The 21,602-nt window shown below is 43.1% G+C and overlaps 1 protein-coding gene across 2 annotated transcripts; it reads left to right on the top strand.

Annotated features, from left to right (window-relative positions):
- Positions 1 to 9,287: 9,287 nt before the first annotated feature.
- On the top strand, positions 9,288 to 20,976 carry Trim34 (tripartite motif-containing 34). Of its 2 annotated transcripts, none has more exon segments than NM_001276491.1 (8): positions 9,288 to 9,423; positions 12,830 to 13,449; positions 13,970 to 14,065; positions 14,763 to 14,993; positions 16,707 to 16,729; positions 18,875 to 18,975; positions 19,234 to 19,260; positions 19,645 to 20,976. In NM_001276491.1, coding segments are annotated over 7 exon segments (1,461 nt in total). In that variant the 5' UTR covers positions 9,288 to 9,423; positions 12,830 to 13,029; the 3' UTR covers positions 20,208 to 20,976.
- The last annotated feature ends 626 nt before the right edge of the window (positions 20,977 to 21,602 follow it).

Genomic DNA, 21,602 nt, shown 5'->3' on the forward strand with positions numbered 1-21,602 from the left:
ACTCTATAGTCCAGGCTACGCTAAAATTAACCCTGTAGCCCAGACTAGCCATCAAACTGTAGTGGTGGCTTCCTGCCTTAGCCTTCCAACTGCTGGAGTTACAGGCATAAGCCACCACACGAAGTCTTCAGTTATGCATTGGCTCCTGTTACACTTCTACTGGATAACTGTCAAGATGAACTTTCCGTTCTTGAGGAAGCCCTAGAAGAAAACAGTCTTGGACTAGAGGAGCCCGGGAGACTGGAGGTACAGGAAGTACCTGTTTATAAAAGAACCTGTCTGTACACTCATCCCCAAACCGTGAGGGCTTTTTTTTGGTTCTTTTTTTCGGAGCTGGGGACCAAACCCAGGGCCTTGCGCTTCCTAGGTAAGCGCTCTACCACTGAGCTAAATCCCCAGCCCGGCTTTTTTTTTTTTTTTTAAAGATTTATTTATTTACATGAGTACACTGTAGTTGTTTTCAGACACACCAGAAGAGGGCATCAGATCCCATTACAGATGGTTGTGAGCCACCATGTGGTTGCTGGGAATTGAACTCAGGACCTCTGGAAGAGCAGTCAGTGCTCTTAACCACTAAGCCATCTCTCCAGCCCAGCTTTTTTTTTTATGGAGGGCAGATTTTAAGATTTTGTTTTTCAGTCAGGTACATAGGTGTTTGTATGAGTGAGGACACCTCTGGAACTGAACCATGGGGCTGGGAACAAAACTCAGGTTCTCTGGAAGAATAAACCATTCCCTTAACTTCTGAGCCATCACTCCAGAAACCCAAGACTGGCAATAAAGACCACAATTGAACACAGCTGGGAAACATGGGCTTGGGAAGATGATTGGAAAGAAAATCGTGTCTGGAAAACATTTCTGCTCTTGAGCATTCTGGCCTCTGGTAAAAGCCTAGTGTGCGTTTGTTCTGGGACATGGCATATCTGTGGCATCCCAGAAGTACAGGTTCCACATCCTGAGCTGCCCTGAAGAAAGTGGGAAGATGGGCCAGCACTGGCAGAAGTTCAGAAAGATCTGTCAGGGTATTTCCTCCCTTCCCTCTCTCTTTTTTTTTTTTTTTTTTTTTTTGTCATTCAGTAAGTTCCAGGTCAAAGAAGTTAGTCCTAGCCTCTAAAACCCTTAATTAAATTTGCTTGAAGGCTCCAAAGAGGCAACCAGAAAATGACCCTAGATACCGAAGTAACTGAAAGCCTCCAGAAAGGCTGACACAGACAGCTAGAGCAAGCTTTTGGCCCCAAACCTTTTCCAGAAGAACTTAAGGTAGAAACTCAACCGGATGCTGTAGTGAAAGCTTAGCTCTGAGAGGCAGAGAACTCACCCAGCTGACCTTCCTACCCTACTGACATTCCAGGAGGAAGCTCCTTCTCCAAGCTGTCTTAAACATCATTCAACTCACAGACCTTCCCTTTTACTTCCTTACGTTTGTTTTGCTCCTCTCAACTGGTTGCTTGCTCTGCCCCTTGACCTATTCTTGACTTTATGTAGCTCTTGTTTACAGAAAGTTCTTGGACTAAAGGTGTGTGCTAGGGCTGAGCCACACCACAGCCAAGTTTTTTCAGTTCACAATCTTGGGGTTCACGATGTAATCAAATATCCTGCAACACCATAATTTCATGTAACTAGTTCCAGGGGACTTGACACTTTCTATAGACCTCCCTGGATACTGCATTCTCATCCACACACAAACACATTTATACAAAAAGAAAAATAAAAGCCCCTTGACTTTAATTCCAAATCTTGGGAGGTGAACACAGACAGATCCCTGAATTCAGCACCAGCCTGATCTGTATAAGAAGTTACAAGGTAGAAGGGATACATATTAAGACCCTTTCTCAATAATAAAAGAAATACTTTTTAAAAAATGTGTATTATTTGAAAAAAGTTACTTTATTACAGTGAGAGTGACAATTACATTTTATCTAAATCATGAATGTTGGTCTGGGAATTGCCACACAAGCCATACTTAAACCAATCTCAGTTAAGCAAGAATAATCTATTGGACGTGCACCATAACACCAGACATCCAGGACTACAAGAAAGAAAAACCTAATTCTGGCACCAGACTGTCCTGGGGCAGACTTTTTATATGAAAAACGAGGTTCAAAAGTTTGAAGGTAAGCAATGAAGTGGTACATTTTTGGCTAACTAGACAAAGTATTATCAGACAACCTTTAAACTGATTGGTCCTGAGTGAGGTAAGGAGTGGTAGACAGTGAACAGGAGAATTTCAGAACATTGAGATAACTGGGTACAAGTGGGTCTGGAGAAATGGCTCTGCGGTTAAGAGTACTGACTGCTCTTCCCAAGGTCCTGAGTTCAATTCCCAGCAACTATATGTTGGCTCACAACCATCTGTCATGGGATCTGATGCCTTCTCCTGATGTGTACTCATACATAAAATATGTTCTCCTACAGTGTACTCATATACATAAATAAATAAATAAATCTATAAAAAAAGAGAAAAACCAGGGTACAAGTGCTTCAACCATAACTTTTCGGCTTATTAGTAACATTCTTTAGTGTCAGCTATAAAATATTAAGCACCTGAACTTAATTTCACCTTATGAGCAAAATGGAGACTGATTACAAAATGGCTACAGTTATGTTAAAAGGAGCCTCAATGATAAGATAATTAAATGTGAAGAAATCTTAATTTTAAAGCAAAAATGTTTATTATCCTACCAACAGTAATAGTTTCTTATTTTAGTTTATTGACATGCTAAATGATTAAAATTTAATCTCAGGGGGTGGAGAGATGGCTCAGCAGTTAAGAGCACCCGACTACTCTTCCAGAGGTCCTGAGTTCAATTCCCAGCAACCACATGATGGCTCACAACCATCTGTAAAAGAGATCCTATGCCCCCTTCTGGTGTATCTGAAGACAGCTACAGTGTACTTATATATAATAAATGAGAAATTGAAGCTATAAAAAAATTAATCTCAGGAGAAACTCAAAGGTGAGACTTAATCATGTACAAGGCCTCGTACTCAATTCTTTGCACCAACTAATTGGATATTCTCTTCCCTGACAACACTATAGTTTGCTTTTTTAAAAATGAATTTTTGGGTGTTGTTACACTCAGTGGATTTCAGATTTAGCGTCCAACATTAAGTTTTATAAATTCCTGGCTTATAATTTCAACCATTTCTCCTCCTCATATTGACCGTCTTTGTCTTCATTCCTGTTAAGGTCTAGGTAAAATCTTTTTTTTTTCCTTTGGAGCTGGGGACCGAACCCAGGTCCTTGTGCTTGCTAGGCAAGCGCTCTACCACTGAGCTAAATCTTCAACCCTGTCTAGGTAAAATCTTAAGGCCTAGGCAACTGTTACCTGGCTAGCCTGCCATTTTGTGCTGTAACTAATATTATGAGGACACTTTCTGATGTTGTTTCTACTGTTACTAGGAAATTTTCTCATGCTCAAGTTGTTTGCATATTCAATTATATTCCGTGTCCTTGGAAACCAATCATAATAGAATTTAGTAGAACTCCTTTATATAATTACCCACAATAAGTGTGAACCCAAACCAACCATCCAGGAGCACTTCCTGCACCTGTGTAGAAGCTTTTATGGCATTTGCTCTTATGAGCTGCCCCTAGGATGGACCCCAACATAAGAAAGACACCTGCGCCAATATAAGAAACTATTTGGATTAAGACTTCTATTTTCAGTAGGGTTCAAGTAAAGTTTAATCTTAAGACTTCCCTGGGAACTGACATCCTGACTGGTGAGATAAGACATAAATTTTAGAGAAGGTGTAATGGCTATTCCTGGTTGTCAACCTGACTATGTCTGGAATGAACTACAATCCAGAATTGGAAGGCTCTTGAGGCTGGGAGATACAAGTTTCGGATCTGGATCTTGGTATGGAGATCTTGAGGCAAAGTGGCTATGAATCCCTGGAGTTTAAGACAAGGAGATCTCTGAGTTCAAGGTCACCTGGGACAAAGCAAGCCCCAGACTGTGGCATGGTGGTACACACCCTTAATCTGGGACGCACCTTCTGTTAGAGATTTACATAAGGATATTGGAAGAAGGAAGAATCTTTTTTTTTTTTTTTTTTTTTTTTTTTTGCCTGCCTGCCTGCCTCATGGGACTGAGCCACTGGTAGATCTTTGGACTTCCATTCACAGCTGCTGCTGAACATTGTTGGAGAGTTGGGCTATAGACTGTAAGTCATCAACCAATCCTCTTACTATATAGAGACTACCCATAAGTTCTGTGACTCTAGAGAACCCTGACTAAGACACAAGGTAAGTCCCATTCTGCCGGACAAGTTAAGGCATAAATGTTAGACAAGGCAAATCCCCTGCCACAGTTGAATACCCAAACCAATGGGAATGGAATAAGTGTACAGCAAAGACCTGTTCCTAATGAAATCCCCTATCCCTAAATCCTGAATAACTTGGCACAGATGCTTACAGATTTTAGACTTAAAAATACTGTAGGGTCGTAACTCAAGGTCATGTTTCAGCTTCTGAACCTTAATCATGTCCCTGATCAACCAGTCTTTGGAGTGTGACATTCAATAAACCATCCTTATTTGACTGAGATTAGTGTCTGGGCAATACCCAGACCCCAACAATTCCTGTATTTCAATGGTACATGTAGCCTCTAGCATTCTCTGGTTCATAGATAAGCTTTTCTTTTCTTTTGCATTTGACATTGGAGAATTTTAGTTGCCATCTCTTCAAGTTCAGAGTCCTCTTTGCAAACTCCCATTGCATTTAGTTTGGCCATGTCCAACCTGTTGCTAAGGTTTGGGTCATGATACTGAAAAGTACAATTTTTGCTTGTTAGTTAAGCTAGGTAGTACCACTGATGAGCACATTAGTGGTAGTTTTCAGTATCTAACCCTTTTCTTTCTTAAAACCCTCATCTCTCTGCTAACATTCTACAACTGGCTTTTCATACTTTTAAAGTTCTAGTCTTTGACATATTGGTCATTGTCAGTAAAAGTTAAAGGGAAGCTATACTTCCGGTTGAACCTTGCAAGGCTGATCGATTACCATGTCAGTGAGTGCTGCAGGTTTGGTGAAGTGGTTAGTGGGGTTTTCCAGAGGCCAAAGAGAATGAGAACTGAGAACTGTCTATGTGATTTGGCCAACATGTAACTTAGAGCCTTGGCATGCTCCCCAAGCTGCCCTCCTCTCTTCACAACCTTAGTTCCATGACCTGATAATTTAGGATATCCAATCACATTGTATGTTACCATATATGGAAGACACAGAAGCCAAACTTGTAGACAAACAGTAGTCCCATTGCACTTAGTTTGACCTTTGAATACTAATGTATAGAGCCCTCATGCAGGCACAACAAACTGCTTCCAGAAGAAAACATTTCCATGTCTCTTTTCCTCAATCAGAAATTGCAACATTTGAATGCTACAAAGTTCATTGTCAAATTATTATTTAACCCTGTACTGCTCTCCTCTGCACATGTCTTTGTGTTCATTACATAACTAATTTGGAAAGTGCAAACAAGCACTGGTTTTCTAACCAAGCAACAGAGTGTCATTAGGTAGCATCTGAGGCCAGAAGCAGAGATTTCCCCTCTGATTAATCTGCCCACTTGTTTCCACCAATGTATTTGAAAATGTATTGACTTATTATTTTCTTTTTTGCTGTTACTATGAGAACTTTATCAAACTGCTTCCACATTAAAATATGGAATTTGGGGTATCCAAAAGTGATGTTCTTGGGCCAAGGTCACTTATAATTGGTTCCCGAAAGAACTCTTCCCTATCTCCTTTGTATCAATATCAAGGCTACTTTAAATCTTCTGCATGAAAATTCCCAAATGTCTGTCGGAACTGAGCCTCATGGTACTTCTTTTCCTCTCTTGCTGTCTTTGAGTCCACAGTAAATTTCTTCTATGAATGCCACACAACACCACCTTTTTTGTTGGCTTTGTTATAGTGTGTGTGTGTGTGTGTGTGTGTGTGTGTGTGTGTGTGTGTGTGTGTGTCTTCTTCAGCTCATGTTTAAGCAGTCATTATGGTGAGACTTTTCGGGCGTAGCTTCAGATATTGCAGAGAGACACAGTCCCACTACAAACTCCCTGGTCCTCTGGCTCTTAAAATCGTTCTGCCCCCGCTTCAGCTATGTTCCCTGAGCCTTAGGTGCAGGAGTGTTTGGTAGATGTATCAGTTGGGACTGGGCTCCACAACTCTGCATTTTGATTAGTTCTGATTTTCTGTAGTGGTCTCCATCTGTTACAAAGGGAAGTTTCCTTGTTGAGGGGCGAGTGTTAGGTCTCAGGCAGTTCACATATTCAAAATGACAGTCTTAGCCCAATTCAAGCTGAACTCTAGAAAGATTTTTGTTGGTTCAATAAAAGCCAGCACCCCTCACTGAACTTCTGAAAAGGACTTATTTCCATTGCCTCTAATAGAAGGGACAGATACCTGTGGCTGCATATCAAAGCCAGTGCTAGCCTCAGTGTTCCTATAATCCCTATTCACAAGTACTTTTTAAACATTTCAAAGCCCTCAAGTCAGCATTTCAGCTCTTTTCACTTCCCCAGGCCTCCTCTTTCTCAGAAACCCCTTTGTTTTCTATATAAGGACAAACAAGGTTCCCCTTAATATCCGCTATTCTTTCCTACTCTTCCCACTATTCTCCTCATTGGCCAAGGTAGACCTGGCCATGTCCAGTCTGTTTCTGCTCTGGACTCTTACAGATGCCTCTGGATGTTCTCTCATTCATACTTTATACATTTTATGTATATATACTATGTATTATATTGTAAATCATATTATACATTGTATTGTATATACTATATATTATATTGTAAATCATATTATACATTGTATTGTATATAATATATATTGAATACAGAATATTATATACACACATAATTAATATATGTGTGTGGCCAATAAGGAGAATAGTGAGAACAATAGGAGAGAATAGTGGATATCAAGGTAGTGGTGGAGGGGAACCTTGTCCATATATATATATATATATATATATATATATATATATATCTCACATATGTGAAATAAAAAAAAACCTTTGCCTTAATTATGGAGCCGCCAATTTGGTGGTTTCTGTGATGGTTTGCATATGCTTGGCCCAGGGAGTGGCACTATTAGAAGGTGCAGCATTGTGGGAGGAAGTGTGTCACTATGGAGTGGGCTTGGAGGCTCTCCTAGCTCCTCCTGGGATGCTGATTTTGTTCCTGGCTTCTTTCGGGTGAAGAACTCAGCTCCTCCCGGGCCATGCCTGCCTGGACTCTGCGATGCTGCCATGCTCCCGCCTTGATGATAATGGACTGAATCTCTGAACCTGTAAGCCAGCCCCAATTAAATGTTGTCCTTTATAAAACTTGCATTGGTTATGGTGTCTGTTCGCAACAATAAGACCCTAACTAAGACAGTTTCTTTACTGCACCCCTCATATACAGCAAGGACTACATTTATCTGTGGGTATAACAAAAAAGTTTGGATTGGATTGGTCTGGTTGTAGATTCTCCTTTAAGGTCTGTGACTTTGAGAAAGCTAGGCTGATTCCATGACAGACTTCAAATTGGCAGTTAAGGAGACTTGGCCTAAGAACTGGGCAAGCCCAGGCAAGTCAATTACTGATAGAAAAAAAACCCAGGCTCCAGTCTTCACACCCAGGTAGTAGAATGTCTCAGCCACCCGGCCTGAAGCTAGGACAGTGGGTCAGCAGCAATTTCCAGACTCCTTTAGCTACTGCCTCAGTAACAGTCCCCAGACCTCCCAAGCAAGTTCCCAGCCCCCACACTCTGGTAATAGAACAACCATAGAGATGGACTCAATAGTCTAAGGTGGAAGTCACCTATCCCAGAATTCCCTAATGCCTTTTAAATCAGCTCTGCAAGCTCACTTGGGTGCCTCTCTCTTTGTAATAGGAGACCCCAGCATGCTGGACTTCTACAGAAAACGCTTTCTGCGTTTTATCCATCAGTCAATCATGGACCCTTACAACTTCACTAGCACCATTTCCTGTTTCAGGCATGGTTTCCCTCTCTCTTGTTGATTGGGTTGATTTGGTAATTCTTTATATATCAAGCTGCTTTTGCATTTGGCAGCCTCCCCAGATTGGGGGTGAGGGATGGAGAGAAAGAGGTCTGTCTGTCTATCTATCTATCTATCTATCTATCTATCTATCTATCTATCTATCTATCTACGGTAGCTTAGGAGAAACCCTGGCCAAGCAAGTAAGTGAGCTTGCTTTACTCAGGTAGGCCAAGAGTTATGCCTGTTTGTTAAAAGGTAAGGTGTCTTGGGTGGTTTTTTTGATTGTTTTGTAGGGCGTGGTATGGGGAGGCATGAGGGGTGCTTCAGCCGGCCCATGCTGAGGCATCCCTCCCCACAGAGGTATCACCCATTCAACCCATTTTTGGGGGGCATGGGAAAGGTGGTTGAGAAGGGAGTGGGAGAGCCCAGAGAGAGAGGGAGAGGGAGAAGGAGTGGAAGAGAGAGAGAGGGAGAGAGAGAGAGAGAGAGAGAGAGAGAGAGAGAGAGAGAGAGAGAGAGAGAGAGAGAGAGGCAGCAGGAAACTCTTGGAGGAGAGGGATTGAGGGGGGAGGAGAAAGGGTAAGAGGGAGAGAGAAGAGTCAGAGAAAGCAAGGAAGGAGGGGCGAAACAGTCCCTTTTATAGCAAGCCAGGCCTACCTAGCAGTTGCTAGGTAACTGCTGGGCGGAGCCTAAAGGAATGCTAATGCAAACATTGGGGGAAATAGGGGTGGAGACACTTGAGATTGTCAAAGTGGACAAAGGGCAGGGCATGCTGCAGATTCTATTTTCATAACCAAAGGACTATTGTTATTCACAAATTAAATAAAAGCCCATTCTTTTTTTTTTTTTTTTAAGTGTCCTCCTATGTGTCTTTGGGTTCTCTATTCTCCTAACTGAACACCTTTCAGGATTAAGGAACTCAGACCACCCTCAGATGGTGACTAGACAGAAATAATACTACAGCTACCTGGCGCTGTAAGGAAACTGTATAGCTTGTTGGGCCATTTGTTTGACTTTCGGCTCACACGTTAATAAAAGTTTCTCCTGTTTCTTCTGAGTTCGTGGCTGCCTTCCTGCTGAGTGGAATCTTCCCTTAACAAGACCTTTACCCACCTGATATAAGTGACAGCCCTCAACTATGACTACCAAAAAAACTTCTTGGCCGCTGAAAACTTCACCTCTAAGTCAAGACTTCAGGCAGCCCCTGGATCACCAGTGTCCCTGCATCGCCCTCTATCGGTGGCCTAGAGTTTTGCCGGCCCTTAGGACTCAAAAGTTTCCTCCCCTTTTCACATATCCGCTGGTCTGGAGTTTCAGTTTCTTTTTCTCGGCATCCAGAAAGGGGGGCGCTGCTGGTTGGCTGATTAAAGCCTGCCCCTGGCTTTTCCTCACCGCCCGCTTCTGCAGGGAAGAAAGATTTCACCTTCTGGGCCTGAGGTGAGGGTCCTAAGGCGAGTGCAAAAGTTTTTCCAGGGCGGAGGGAGGGACAACTTGGAAGGAGGGAACTCAGGGAAGCTTAGAAGAGGCTTATTGCTCACAGTTCACAAACCGCTGTAGAGGAAGAGTTTCAAGAGGAAACAACTTGAAAGTTGAGCAGGAAGGTCTTTTCTGGAGAAGCCCCTTCTTTCGCCGGGCAAACACTTCCGTGTTCCTTCTGCTCCGCGGCAGTGATGCACCTTGTAAACAGTTCTGGAATCTCAAGAGCTCCCCATGTCCCCTTCTCTTTTCTCCCTTGTCCTAGTTCCCTCTCCCCTCTGCCTACTAGATACTGTAGAGTTTCAGGGGCTTTCAACTAAGAGGAGTCTTTACCCCCTCTCCCCCGTTGCAGCCACAGAGGGGGTATCAGTCACCTTAACATCCTGAGCCCTTGATATACCTGAAAACAGGCAGGCTGGATAACCCCAACCACCCCGCCCAACCACCTCCCCCCGCCCAACCACCTCCCCCCGCCCAACCACCTCCCCCCGCCCAACCACCTCCCCCCGCCCAACCACCTCCCCCCGCCCAACCACCTCCCCCCGCCCAACCACCTCCCCCCGCCCAACCACCTCCCCCCGCCCAACCACCTCCCCCCGCCCAACCACCTCCCCCCGCCCAACCACCTCCCCCCGCCCAACCACCTCCCCCCGCCCAACCACCTCCCCCCGCCCAACCACCTCCCCCCGCCCAACCACCTCCCCCCCGCCCAACCACCTCCCCCCGCCCAACCACCTCCCCCCGCCCAACCACCTCCCCACCCACCCCCCCTCCAGTCACTTTTTAACCCCATGTATCTCTGGAGCCCACTCTTAGTAAATATACCTAAACATTTCTTAAAAATTTATTTAACGTATTCATTATTTATTTTTGAGACTGGTTTCACTGCATTACTGGGTTGACCCTGGCCTTCTGGGGCCAAATATCATCCTGCCTCAGCCTTGTAAGTAGCTGGGAATGCAAGCCTGCTTGTTTCTGTTTCAATAGCCATAAGAGACCCTAGTGTCCTCATCTGGCTTAGGCCTTATTGGTCATTCTTCTTGCCCTGAAAGCTACGTCGGTTCCGTTTGCTCACTCAGACAGTTAACAAGAGTTAGCTATTGCTGGGCAGAGAGGTGTTACGGTTCTTGGTTCGATATTGATATTTACCACGTTAGGCTAACATATGGGCATTTTGCACCGTGATAGATGGATTAAAGACCCGCCATTGGCCAGTACCCTCCGGTTTCAGAGTTCACCCACCTGCCTTGTTCTGAGTCTGCACAGGAATGCTGGAGAGTTTAGGCTAAACACAGACGATAATTGGGGGTCTCTTTTATATTTATGAAAAATGTCAATGGAAATAAAGCTTGTTTCTGGCATGAAAAAAAAGTGTGCTAAAGCACCCATTCAATATTTATTTAATATGAAATAACTCTACAAGGTTACACTCCAGCTAGGAAGGACAGAAAAAAAAAAAACAAAAAACAAAAAATCCATAAGTAACTTATAGACTATACTAGAGGATAACTAGTGCCCTGCTTCACAGGTTTAGAAAATTAAATTGAAGCTTTTCAACTTTAGCTTTTAGATAAGCAAGCTGTTCAGTAGAATCTCTTTTTATATTGTTTTGGGTTTTGGGTTATGGAGATAGGGTTTCTCTATGTAGCCCTGGCTGCCCTGAAACTAGCTCTGTAGAGCAGGCTGATCTTGAACTTGAGATTTGCCTGTTTCTGCCTCCCAACTGCGGGTTAAAGGTATGTGCCACCACTTCCTGGCTTTTCAGTAGGTTCTTAAGAATGTGAGGAATTTAAAGGTTGGGGGGCGGGGGGGGGGGCTGTTTTCCTTAAAACTGAAAGGAAGCTGTTCCAGAGGTGCTTCAGAGAAAGGGACAGGAGGTAGGCTTGGAGCAGTGTTGCAGTGAGAATATGGGTGGGGGTCTCTAAAGAGAGGGCTAGGAAGAAGCTGCTATCTAATGCCTTTGGAGTCTTTCGGTCATAGGAGGAAGAATCCATAGAGGAGACTCTGTGAGGAGTTGGAGGACTTTCTATGACAGAGAGCATGTACACACTCAAGAGGAAGTGTGGGTTTCTCAAGACAGTTCAGTGGTGTGTTACATGTGGATATTTTGAACACTTGGAAAGTGTAGGCAGGACAATCAGAAGTTAGTTCCAGGTCAACCTTGCTTATCGAGCCAGTTTGATGCCTGGCCTGGGCTACATGAGATCTTGCCTCAAAAAATACAATTTAAAAAAAATTAATAAAGAAAAAGAAAAACGAGAATGAGGGAGAATGTGTATGCCATGTATGTGTGACTTCAGAGGTCAAAAGAGGGTTTCCTGTTCCTGTGGAATAGGAGTTATGAATGTTGTGAGTCACCATGTGGGTCTGGGAGCTGAACTTGGATCCTCTGGAAGAGCAACAAGTGTTCTCAACCACTGAACCATCTCTCCAGACATCATAGTGATTTTTAAACTTTTTTTTGTTTTGTTTTGTTTTTTCTTTTCTTTTTTTCAGAGCTGGGGACTGAACCCAGGGCCTTATGCTTGCTAGGCAAGCGCTCTACCACTGAGCTAAATCCCCAACCCCTAAACTTTTTATTATTACCAATCAACTGTTGGTTGAATATCATCTTTCAGTGTTCACTAGCTTTATTCACTTTTAAAAGTAATATCTTTCATTCTTTTAAATTGCGTGTACGAATACAGTGAGTACTGATCATATGCATTTACCCCTCTTTTGGCTCATTTGGTCAAGAAATTGTCAGTCCTGTTTATCCTTTCATTGATCCGTTTTAATCTTTTAGCTTCCAGATTCACTAATTTCAGTTCTTACTTCTTTCTACTAATTTTTGGTGTTGGTTTATTCTTGTCTGTAGTTAGATCTTGATTTGAAATACGTGATTTTTAAAAAATTTTATTTTAACTTTGATTTTTCAGGGCAGGGTTTCTTTGTGTAGCTTGACTGTCTAGGAGCTCACATTGTAGACCATGCTGGCCTCAAACTCACAGAGATCGACCTAATTCTGCCTCCCTAGTGCTGGGATTAAAGGTCTGCACCATCATTACCCAGCTATTTTGTTTTGTTTTGTTTTGTTTTAATAATGGAAGCCAGAAAAGACACCCCTAAACTTGCCAGGTCCCAATAAAAGGACTGTCACAACACTGTGGCCAACTACTAGGAAGAAAATCAAGACTTTGTCCATTATGAGTGAGCTATGCAGATTCCAGGACTTTTGCTGTTGGACTGCACGTCTGCACAGTGCTAAGGCCTATGTTAACATGTTTTCTGTTCTTTCTTCTACACTTCGCTGTGCGACCACTGCATTCTTCATGTGTAGTACTTCTGTTCTACTTACCAAATATTACTGGTTTGTTCTTTGTTTCAGATTCTGTCTGATCACGGCTGAAAACTGAGTGCTTTCAACCATAGTATTGTCCACTTTGAAGGAGTCTTAGTGGCCGTGTTGCCTTGAGTTGTCTTTGAGGACTGATTCACCATTTGTTTTATAATCCTCCTAGCCATCCAGTAGCCCTTAAGAAAGAAGAGCCTCAGAGGTCAGGACAGGAAAGGACAGGGGGCAGCATAATGGCCTCAACAGATCAGACAGATGTACAGAAGGAGGCCACTTGCCCTGTCTGCCACGTGCTTTTGATAAAACCCTTGAATCTAGGCTCTGGCCACCATGTATCCCAAGCCTGCCTCACCGTGAAGAAGACTGCAGTGACCAACCCCAGAGGGAAAAGCCTCTGTCCTATGTGTGGCAATAGATTCTCATTTGAAAATCTACAGGCTAATAAGCATCTGGCAGATGTAGTAGAGAGACTCAGGGAAGTCAAGTTGAGCCCTGACATTGGGAAAAAGGGAGATCTCTGCGTACACCATGGAGAGAAACTCCTTCTCTTCTGTCAAGAGGACAAGAAGGTCATTTGCTGGGTTTGTGAGCGTTCTCAGGAGCATCGTGGTCACCACACCTTCCTCCGGGACGAAGCAGTCAGGGAATGTCAGGTAAATCCATGATGGAGGAAGACAGGGCAGAAAGTGATTCTTGGTAAGAAATATTCCTTCCTGTTCACATCACCACTAGATTCCTAACACCTAGAAATGCCTTTTCTTTCTATTTAAATATTTAAATAACGGGTTGGCCTGCAGTACACAGTCTCTTAACCAAGAACACAAGGTTTCCGGTCCCTTTCCCTTGCATTGCTTTCGTGGGAATGCTTTCTGAGTGTAGCATTCACTGCTCTGCTCAGCAGGGCAACTGCAGGGGACCACTATGAACTGAATGTGAGGAAAGGGTTGCCTGGCCTCGTGATCTATACTTACATTAAGGGAAGACAGCGGGTAGGCAATGACTTTATTCTTCTAGGGATAAAGAATGCATTCATTCACCTCCTTAGACTTTCTCCATGTTGTAGGCATCAACCTCATAGCTTTTATGAACTGGTCTTTTCTGGGATCAAAGTGGTTTCTTTGTTAGTTCTCTGTGCAGGTAGAACGCATGACACGTATGATTCCTTTCACACAGGAGAATCTCCAGGAAGCTCTCAAGAGGCTGAGGAAGGAGCAGGAGAAGGTGGAGACATTTGAAGCTGACATCAAAGAAGACAGAATTTCCTGGAAGGCAGGAATCGTTCCCTGAGTGGTGCTGAGAGCTGTCTTAGGACGACCTTCTTTGATCCCGAACCAATTAGGCCCTTCGTCTTTGTTTCCTTACATTCATTAAGTCCAAAGCTATCCAACAAGTTACTTTTTAGGGATGAGGAATGGGAGCATAATGTTGTAAATACATATACGTATTTGAAATTGAATGCAAAAATAGCTGTATAGGGGTTGGGGATTTAGCTCAGTGGTAGAGTGCTTGCCTAGCAAGTGCAAGGCCCTGGGTTCGGTCCTCAGCTCCGGAAAAAAAAATGTATAAAAAAAAATAGTTGTATAATGTCAAAGGCTGAGAGACACCATGCAAAACAAACAAACAAACAAACAAACAAACAAAAAACTCAAACAAATAAACAAGTGAAAATTCCCCCAAAAGTAAGAGTGCTAATGTAGGAAGACATGAGTGCCCAAGGCATCCATCTACAATCTGAGCCCCTTCCTTGTCTTACATATTTTCAGATGCTCCTTAGATAAGACAAGGAGAGGGCTGTTTGTTTATTCTTCTTTGCGTTTGTTTGTACTAAAGGGAAAATAGAAGATGAGAATAGCATCCCTCAGATTGCTGTTGTATTCCTCTGTCTCCCTTGGTCTGAAGTCCTACTTACGCTGACATCCTCCTTCAGCCTGGCAGACTCATTACACCTCTCTCTCCATCCCCACAGCACCAGATCCAGACCGAGAGACAAAGGATCCAAACAGGCTATAATCAACTTAGAAGAATCCTGGACAAGGAGGAACAGAACGAGCTGAAAAGACTCAGGGAAGAGGAGCAGATGATACTAGACAGCCTGGCAGGGGCAGAGGCTGAGCTGGCTCAGCAGAGCCAGTTGGTGGAGGAACTCATCTCGGATCTAGAGCGTCGGTGTGAGTGGTCAGACACAGAGCTGCTGCAGGTAGGAAGGAGCAGATCACCTCAGAGTGCAGAGACATTTTCTCTTTCCTTCTTGGTGCTAATAACACAGCATTGGGTGGAAGTCATGGGAGAGAATATTCTCTTCTCCTTTTTCTTTTCCTACTTTGGGGGAAAACATTCCATTTTTCCCCATTAAATATGATATTGGCTGTTGGGGTTGAGGCGGGGGTGGCGATGTTACACATCTTTGACTGACAGGCTGCAGAATGTGCCTTCTAATCCTGCCTGCTCTCCTCTTGTTTTTACAGAAAAGCATGTGGAGGTGTGTCAAATGCTTGTTCAGGTTTTCACCACTATTGAGATTGTGTGGTTTTTATTCTTTATTCTATTAATATGGTCTGTCACATTGATTGATGTCTTTATGTTGAACCAAACCTCATTTATGGGATAAATATTTGTTCATGACTATAATAGCCATGGGTTTTCATTTTTGTTTTGTGATTTAAAAATTTTAATTACATGTATTTTATCATGTGTGTGTGTGGGGGGGGCGTGTGTTCACGTGTGTTCGTGTGTGCATACATGTATGCATGCACACAGGCCCCAGCCCACAGGTATAGAACAAATGACAGCTTGTGGGAGTCTGGCCTCTTCTTTGACCATATGGGTCCCAGGGATTGAACTTGGGTCACCAGGCTTGGCAGCAGGCGCCTCTACCCACTGAGCCCTCTTGACTGCCATTTTTCATTTCTGTTCCCAAGCACTGTAGTGGCAAACTGTATCCTCATTCTGGGGTGCTTTTGTTGCTTTGTTTCTTCCTGTGTTGCTTTAACAGTTTTGGTGTTGTTTATTCTTTGAACTTTCAGAACAGCTCAACAGTGAAGCCATGTTGGCTTTTGTTTGAACTTTGACTTCCAGTCTAATCTTTTTACATGGTTTGTCTTTTCGAATAAGTTTGGTTGGTTCTGTACTTCTGGGAATTTGTTCTTCTCCTCTAACTTATCTAAATTTTTTATAACACAGCAAACTGGGGTGGGAATTCAGAGCCTCACGCTTGCTAGGTAAGCATGCTACCACCGAGCCATACCGCACATCCTCATGGTTCTTTTTAATTTTTTTTTTCTTTTTGCTTTTGTTTTGAGATCGGGTCTCACTACATAGCCCTGGCTGGCCTGGGACTCATTATGTAGACCAGGCTGGCCTTGATCTCACAAATTCAAACTCCTTTCTCTGCCTCCTGAGTGCTGGGATGAAAGGTGTGGACCACCATGATTCTCTTTAATTTCTTTAAGGTCAGTAGCAATGTCTGTCTCATCTTTTCTTCCTAGTTTGAAAAATTTACCTCTTCATTTTTTTCCTAGTGTGTCTAGCCTAAGGGTTGCCAGTTTTGTTGATATTTTGGCATAACTTTAAAACAAGAAAAACGGTATTTTTAGCCAGTTTTCCTGGGGACTATCTGTAACCTCGGCACTTGAGAGGCTGAAAAAGGAGGTTCAGCACCACTCTGGGCCACGTTAGAGAAACTATCTAGAAAAAAATTGAAATAAAGTAACTTACTCTTGATTCTCTGATTCTATCTTCTTCTCCTTGTCCTTCTTCTTCCTCTTCCTCCTCCTCCTCCTTTTTCTTCCTCCTCCTCTGCTGCTGCTTCTGCTTCTTCTGCTGCTTCCTCCTCCTCCTTTGTTTTTTCCACTAACACTGCTCTAATTCTCACACGTAGTGAGTGACCTGTGTTTTTCTTTCTTCTCCTCAGGATGTAAGCGGTATCTTGAAATGGTGAGTATGGGTGACCCCAAGGGGTGCTTTTGTGTAATAAAGATGAGTTGTAGCTGTCCTGATTAGTTTTACCACATTAGTAATACAAGCTAGCTAACCCATTAGACTGGCCTGTAGGCAAGTCTGTGAGACATTTTCATGATTAGTGGTTGTTATGGAGGGCCTATTGTCACTCTGGGCCCACGGTCCTGGATTGTATAAGAAAGCAGTTTGACATGACAGACCAGTGATAGCAAGAGAGATAGTATCAAGATTTATTGAGGTATCATAGTAGCTAATACAATGTTTCCAACATATTTTCTAGTAATTCCTGACACTTTCACTAATTGTTCATGACGTGAAACATGAATGTAAGCTTCCAATAAAAGACTGTTTGGAGGAATAAAAAAAAAAAAAAAAAAAAAAAAAAGAAAGCAGTTTGAGCAGGGTATAAGAAAGAAGCCAGTGAGCAGCACTCCTCCATAGTCTCTGCTTCAGTTTCTGCCTCCAGGCTCCTGTCTTGAGTTCCTGCCCTGACCTCCCTCATGATGGATTGTGATCCAGACATGTAGGATAGGAAAAACCCTTTCCTCTCCAGATTGCTTTCAGCCATAATGTTAGCACTAGAAACCCCAACTAAAACAGGAACCATGCAAATGTTTTTATACCAGTGGGAAAAATATGTCCCAGATCAGAGACCACGTCAGCATCATCTAGAACTGCTAGTCCCAGGTGAAGACTTGATTGCTTCATCCTCACTGAGAATGAACCAGATTCAGTGGTAGTGAATGTGACAGTATAAGTCAATCAGGGCCACTCAGGGCATTAGAGATTTCAGAGACATTTTCTGTGACTTCATGTCACTGTTTCACACTCCCTTTCTGTTGCCAGTCCGGGATCTCCTGCTTCATAGGTGTTTCTTACACAGCACACCTTAAGAAGGCCCAAGGCAGGCCATGGGGACTGTTTATCATACACACTATGCTTACTGAGAATACAAGATTTCTACTGACTTAAACACACACACACACACACACACACACACACACACACACACACACACACACACACACCTTGGGATTTGTGGTTCTGACGCAAGTTTCTGATTGTCCATCTCTTGCTTGGCATGTTTTACAAACTCCTGTGTTAAAGTATATTCCCCGAACATGTCGTTGTCAATCTGATAGCATCAACTTCCTTTAGAAGCACATGAAATTAGAAGCAGGCTCATTTGAGGTTTGTTTTTGTTTTTCTTTATAAAGACAAGGTTCCACGGAGTCAAGGCTGGTCTCGAACTTGCTAAGTAGATGAAGTTGGTTTTGAGCATCCTGCCTCTGCCTCCTGAGTGCTAGGTGTACAGACAGGAGCCACTGAGTCTGGCTGACCGCATTCATTTTAAGCCACAACTTTTCTTTTGCAGGATTTTTCCCAATAATGATCTGTTATCTCTGATGTGGGCTATACCTGGAGTTTAGGTTTTCTTTCCCCCCCCAACCATCTGTTATCTCTATGGGACGAGGGTCGGGGGCAGTTAGCACTGGAACCCAGGCTTCAGACTACTCACAAACTCACAGGCTAACTGTGCAGAGCCCTACATTGCAGCCAGGATTTTCAGCCTTGCTCTCAATTCCCTTGAGAACTAGTATGTCCTCACCACACCCTTGGTTCTGTGGCAAAGTCTTCCTGATGCTTGTCATCCACATATATATTACTTTCATGAGATTTCAAAAGAGATGAAAGTCCCCTCCCCCCCATATTTAGAAGAGGCAACTGTGACTTTAAGAGGTGTATATCCGGGCTGGAGAGATGGCTCAGCGGTTAAGAGTACCCAACTACTCTTCCAGAGGTCCTGAGTTCAATTCCCAGCAACCATGTGGTGGCTCACAACCATCTGTAAAGAGATCCGATGCCCTCTTCTGGTGTATCTGATGACAGCTACAGTGTAGTTATATATAATAAATGAATAAATCTTTAAAAAAAAAGAGGTGTAGATCCTTCCAGTGTCACAGGGAACATTTCACAGGCCTGTGGCCTCTGATTCACAGCACTTTCCCTTAGTCTCCTCAGGAATCAAGCACATCAGTGATGTGGAAGAGATAAAGGCTGTTGTGTTAGCGAGACAACAAAGTGACAGATGTAAAGGTTAAAATATTTCTCCATCCCTAGGAGTCAGATCTGGACACTAAAGAAGCCAAAAGCAGTTTCTAAGAAACTGAAGATGGTATTCCAAGCTCCTGATCTAAGTGGCATGCTACAAAAGTTTAGAGGTGAGGAGAGCAGTGGGAGAGTGCCTATGATACAGATAGCAGGAGAATCAGGGAGGTGGGCATTCTGTGAGGGGGACGATGCAGCTGTGTCTGAGGGAGCACCGCAAAGTGTTCTTGCTTACCAGAAAGGACCTTTAACCTTCATAAAGGTCTCATAATACCTCTTCTTATACCACCATTTCTTACCTCTAGAGCAAAGTATTACCTCTTTTAAATTTTTGCTCCTAATGAAAGTCACCAAATCTTTTATCATTTCAGAGCTAACAGCTGTCCGGGCCTACTGGGGTAAGATGTTGCAGATGTTCAAATCACTGTGCTCTGACCATCTTTTACCAAGTGTTCACTGAGGCCTCATCACCTTCATCTCCTATCTTACCTCGTATACATAACGTATTCCTCTAAGGCTTCTCGTGGTGGTACATGCTTACAATCACAGCAGTAGGGAGACGAGGCAGAAGAATCACAAGCCTAAGGCTAACCTGGAACACTTAGCAAGATCCTGTACTAAACAACAATTATGTAACATTCTTGCATTGTTTTACCTTCTCCCACAGTCAGTCAGTATTATTTTCCCCCAACCTTTCCATTGGCTTTTCACAATGTTTCACAAACAAGCTACTTCCGGATCTGCCATCTGATCTTTTTCTTTCTTTTCTTTCCCCCTTGCAGCGGACTTCACGTTTAATCCAGAAAACCTAAATTTGAATCTCATTCTTTCAGAAGATCATAGACAAGTGACATCTGTGCCCATTTGGCCCTTTAAGTGTTGTAATAATGGTATCTTGGGCTCCAAATGTTTCTTGTCAGGAAAACATTACTGGGAAGTGGATGTGTCTGAAAAGAATGCCTGGACCCTGGGAGTTTACTCTAGAAAACGTACTTTGAAGTTTGATGTTAGACGATGCAGCAAAAGTCAGCCAAATGGTTACCACAGATACAAACCTCAGAATGGCTACTGGGTTATAGGGTTACAGGATGGATCAAAGTATAGTATCTTTGAGGATTCTTCCAACTGTGGCCCTACAGTTCTGAACCCCTTTGTGGCCACCCCTCTCCATCGGATTGGGGTTTTCCTTGACTGTGAAGAGGGCATAGTGTCCTTCTTCAATGTCACAAACCACGGGTCACTCATTTACAAGTTTACCCAATGCCGCTTTTCCCAACCTGCCTATCCATACTTCAATCCTTGGGACTGCCCAGCCCCCATGACCCTCTGTCCTCGGAACGCCTGAGTTTTCTCATTCTCATCAGTTTCTGATCTTCCTGCCTTGACCCTCACCTTCTGGATGTACCTGTGGGGTTTGGGCACCTCTTACCATGGTCTCCCTTCTGTCATGCTTGGATGTGGTATATCCGACATCATTTAGAAAAGATGCTTACCACTTACTCTAACTCATATTCTCAAAGACAGTGAGTCAAGTCTAAAGCTGGGTCAGTATAACATCTGTGCCCTCTGACTTCCATATTTCCCTTTGTCTTGAAGAAAGTTGACAAAGTCTGTTCGGCACTAGCTCATCCCTGCTGTTTAAGACATTCCGTAAAAACTGGCCCCTGGCCACAACTAATGAATTTTTAACAATGTGTTGCTCAGGCTATGTCATGTTCAACAGGAAGTCAAGGAATAGGTAACGTGAACAGCAATATGTAGCCTAGAGTTGAGGATATGTCTAGTATCAAATTCAAATGCTGCATCTTGTAAACTAATAAATTCTGAGGTTCTTAAACTAAAAATTAAAGTGCATCTGACTTAAGATCATTGTATGAAACTAGAGATTTGTAAATATAAAATACCCACTTGAGTGCCTGGTCCATAAGAAACATGGTCCTATAGTCCTTTGTACTCAATGAAATATCTTGTTGGAGTATTTTAAATACCTGTTGTCTTCAAATGCTAGTTTTTCTTCCTTGCCAGTTTGATTTCATATGTATAACCTCATGTGGAGTGTGTCTGGTTTTAAAAATAAAAGGTTGGTCTTCAATGACATTCTAATTCATTTGCAGGTAAAATGTTAATATGTCCAATTCTGTTTGGGGGAAATAGATGGAAAGTCATGTAAGTAGAGAAATGAAGTTATAATGGTGTTGTGTTGAAGAATTCATTACCAACACAACCGTTCTTCCCCCTTTATTAGGTACTTGTCTCATTGCTAAGACATGATAAAAGCAACATTTGGGTCTGTCTGTAGTTGGTCCCTCCCACTGTGCCTTAGGTTTATTCTGCATGTTTATGGATCAAGGAGGCTTAGACAGTGATCAGCACTCACAGACACCTAGCTGTCTGGCTGAACCAGTGCTACTTAAGGCCATTTCACCATCTGCTTTGCTGGTGGGCTGTTGCATGAGCTGGAGGGTTTATTTCTCTGACAACCACAGCACATTGTGGTGGAGAGGACAAATGTCTCTTCTCTTTGGCGTTCTTATGAACAAGAGTTTATACAGTACTAAAAAGGCCAGGGTTGCAGTGCAGAGTTAGTATTAAAGGAATGGAAGAGAAAAGAGATGTTACCAAAGAAATGCAAGCTCTGACCAGATGCTCTGAAACAAGAGGACATCCACCAGCAGCTCAGAATAAAGCAATGGACTATCAACCACACCAGAGGAGGTGGGAGTAATATCTGAATCTCAGA

Source organism: Rattus norvegicus, chromosome 1, assembly GCF_021556685.1.
Source record: "Rattus norvegicus strain SHRSP/BbbUtx chromosome 1, alternate assembly SHRSP_T2T, whole genome shotgun sequence".
NCBI classification, from domain to species: domain Eukaryota; kingdom Metazoa; phylum Chordata; class Mammalia; order Rodentia; family Muridae; genus Rattus; species Rattus norvegicus.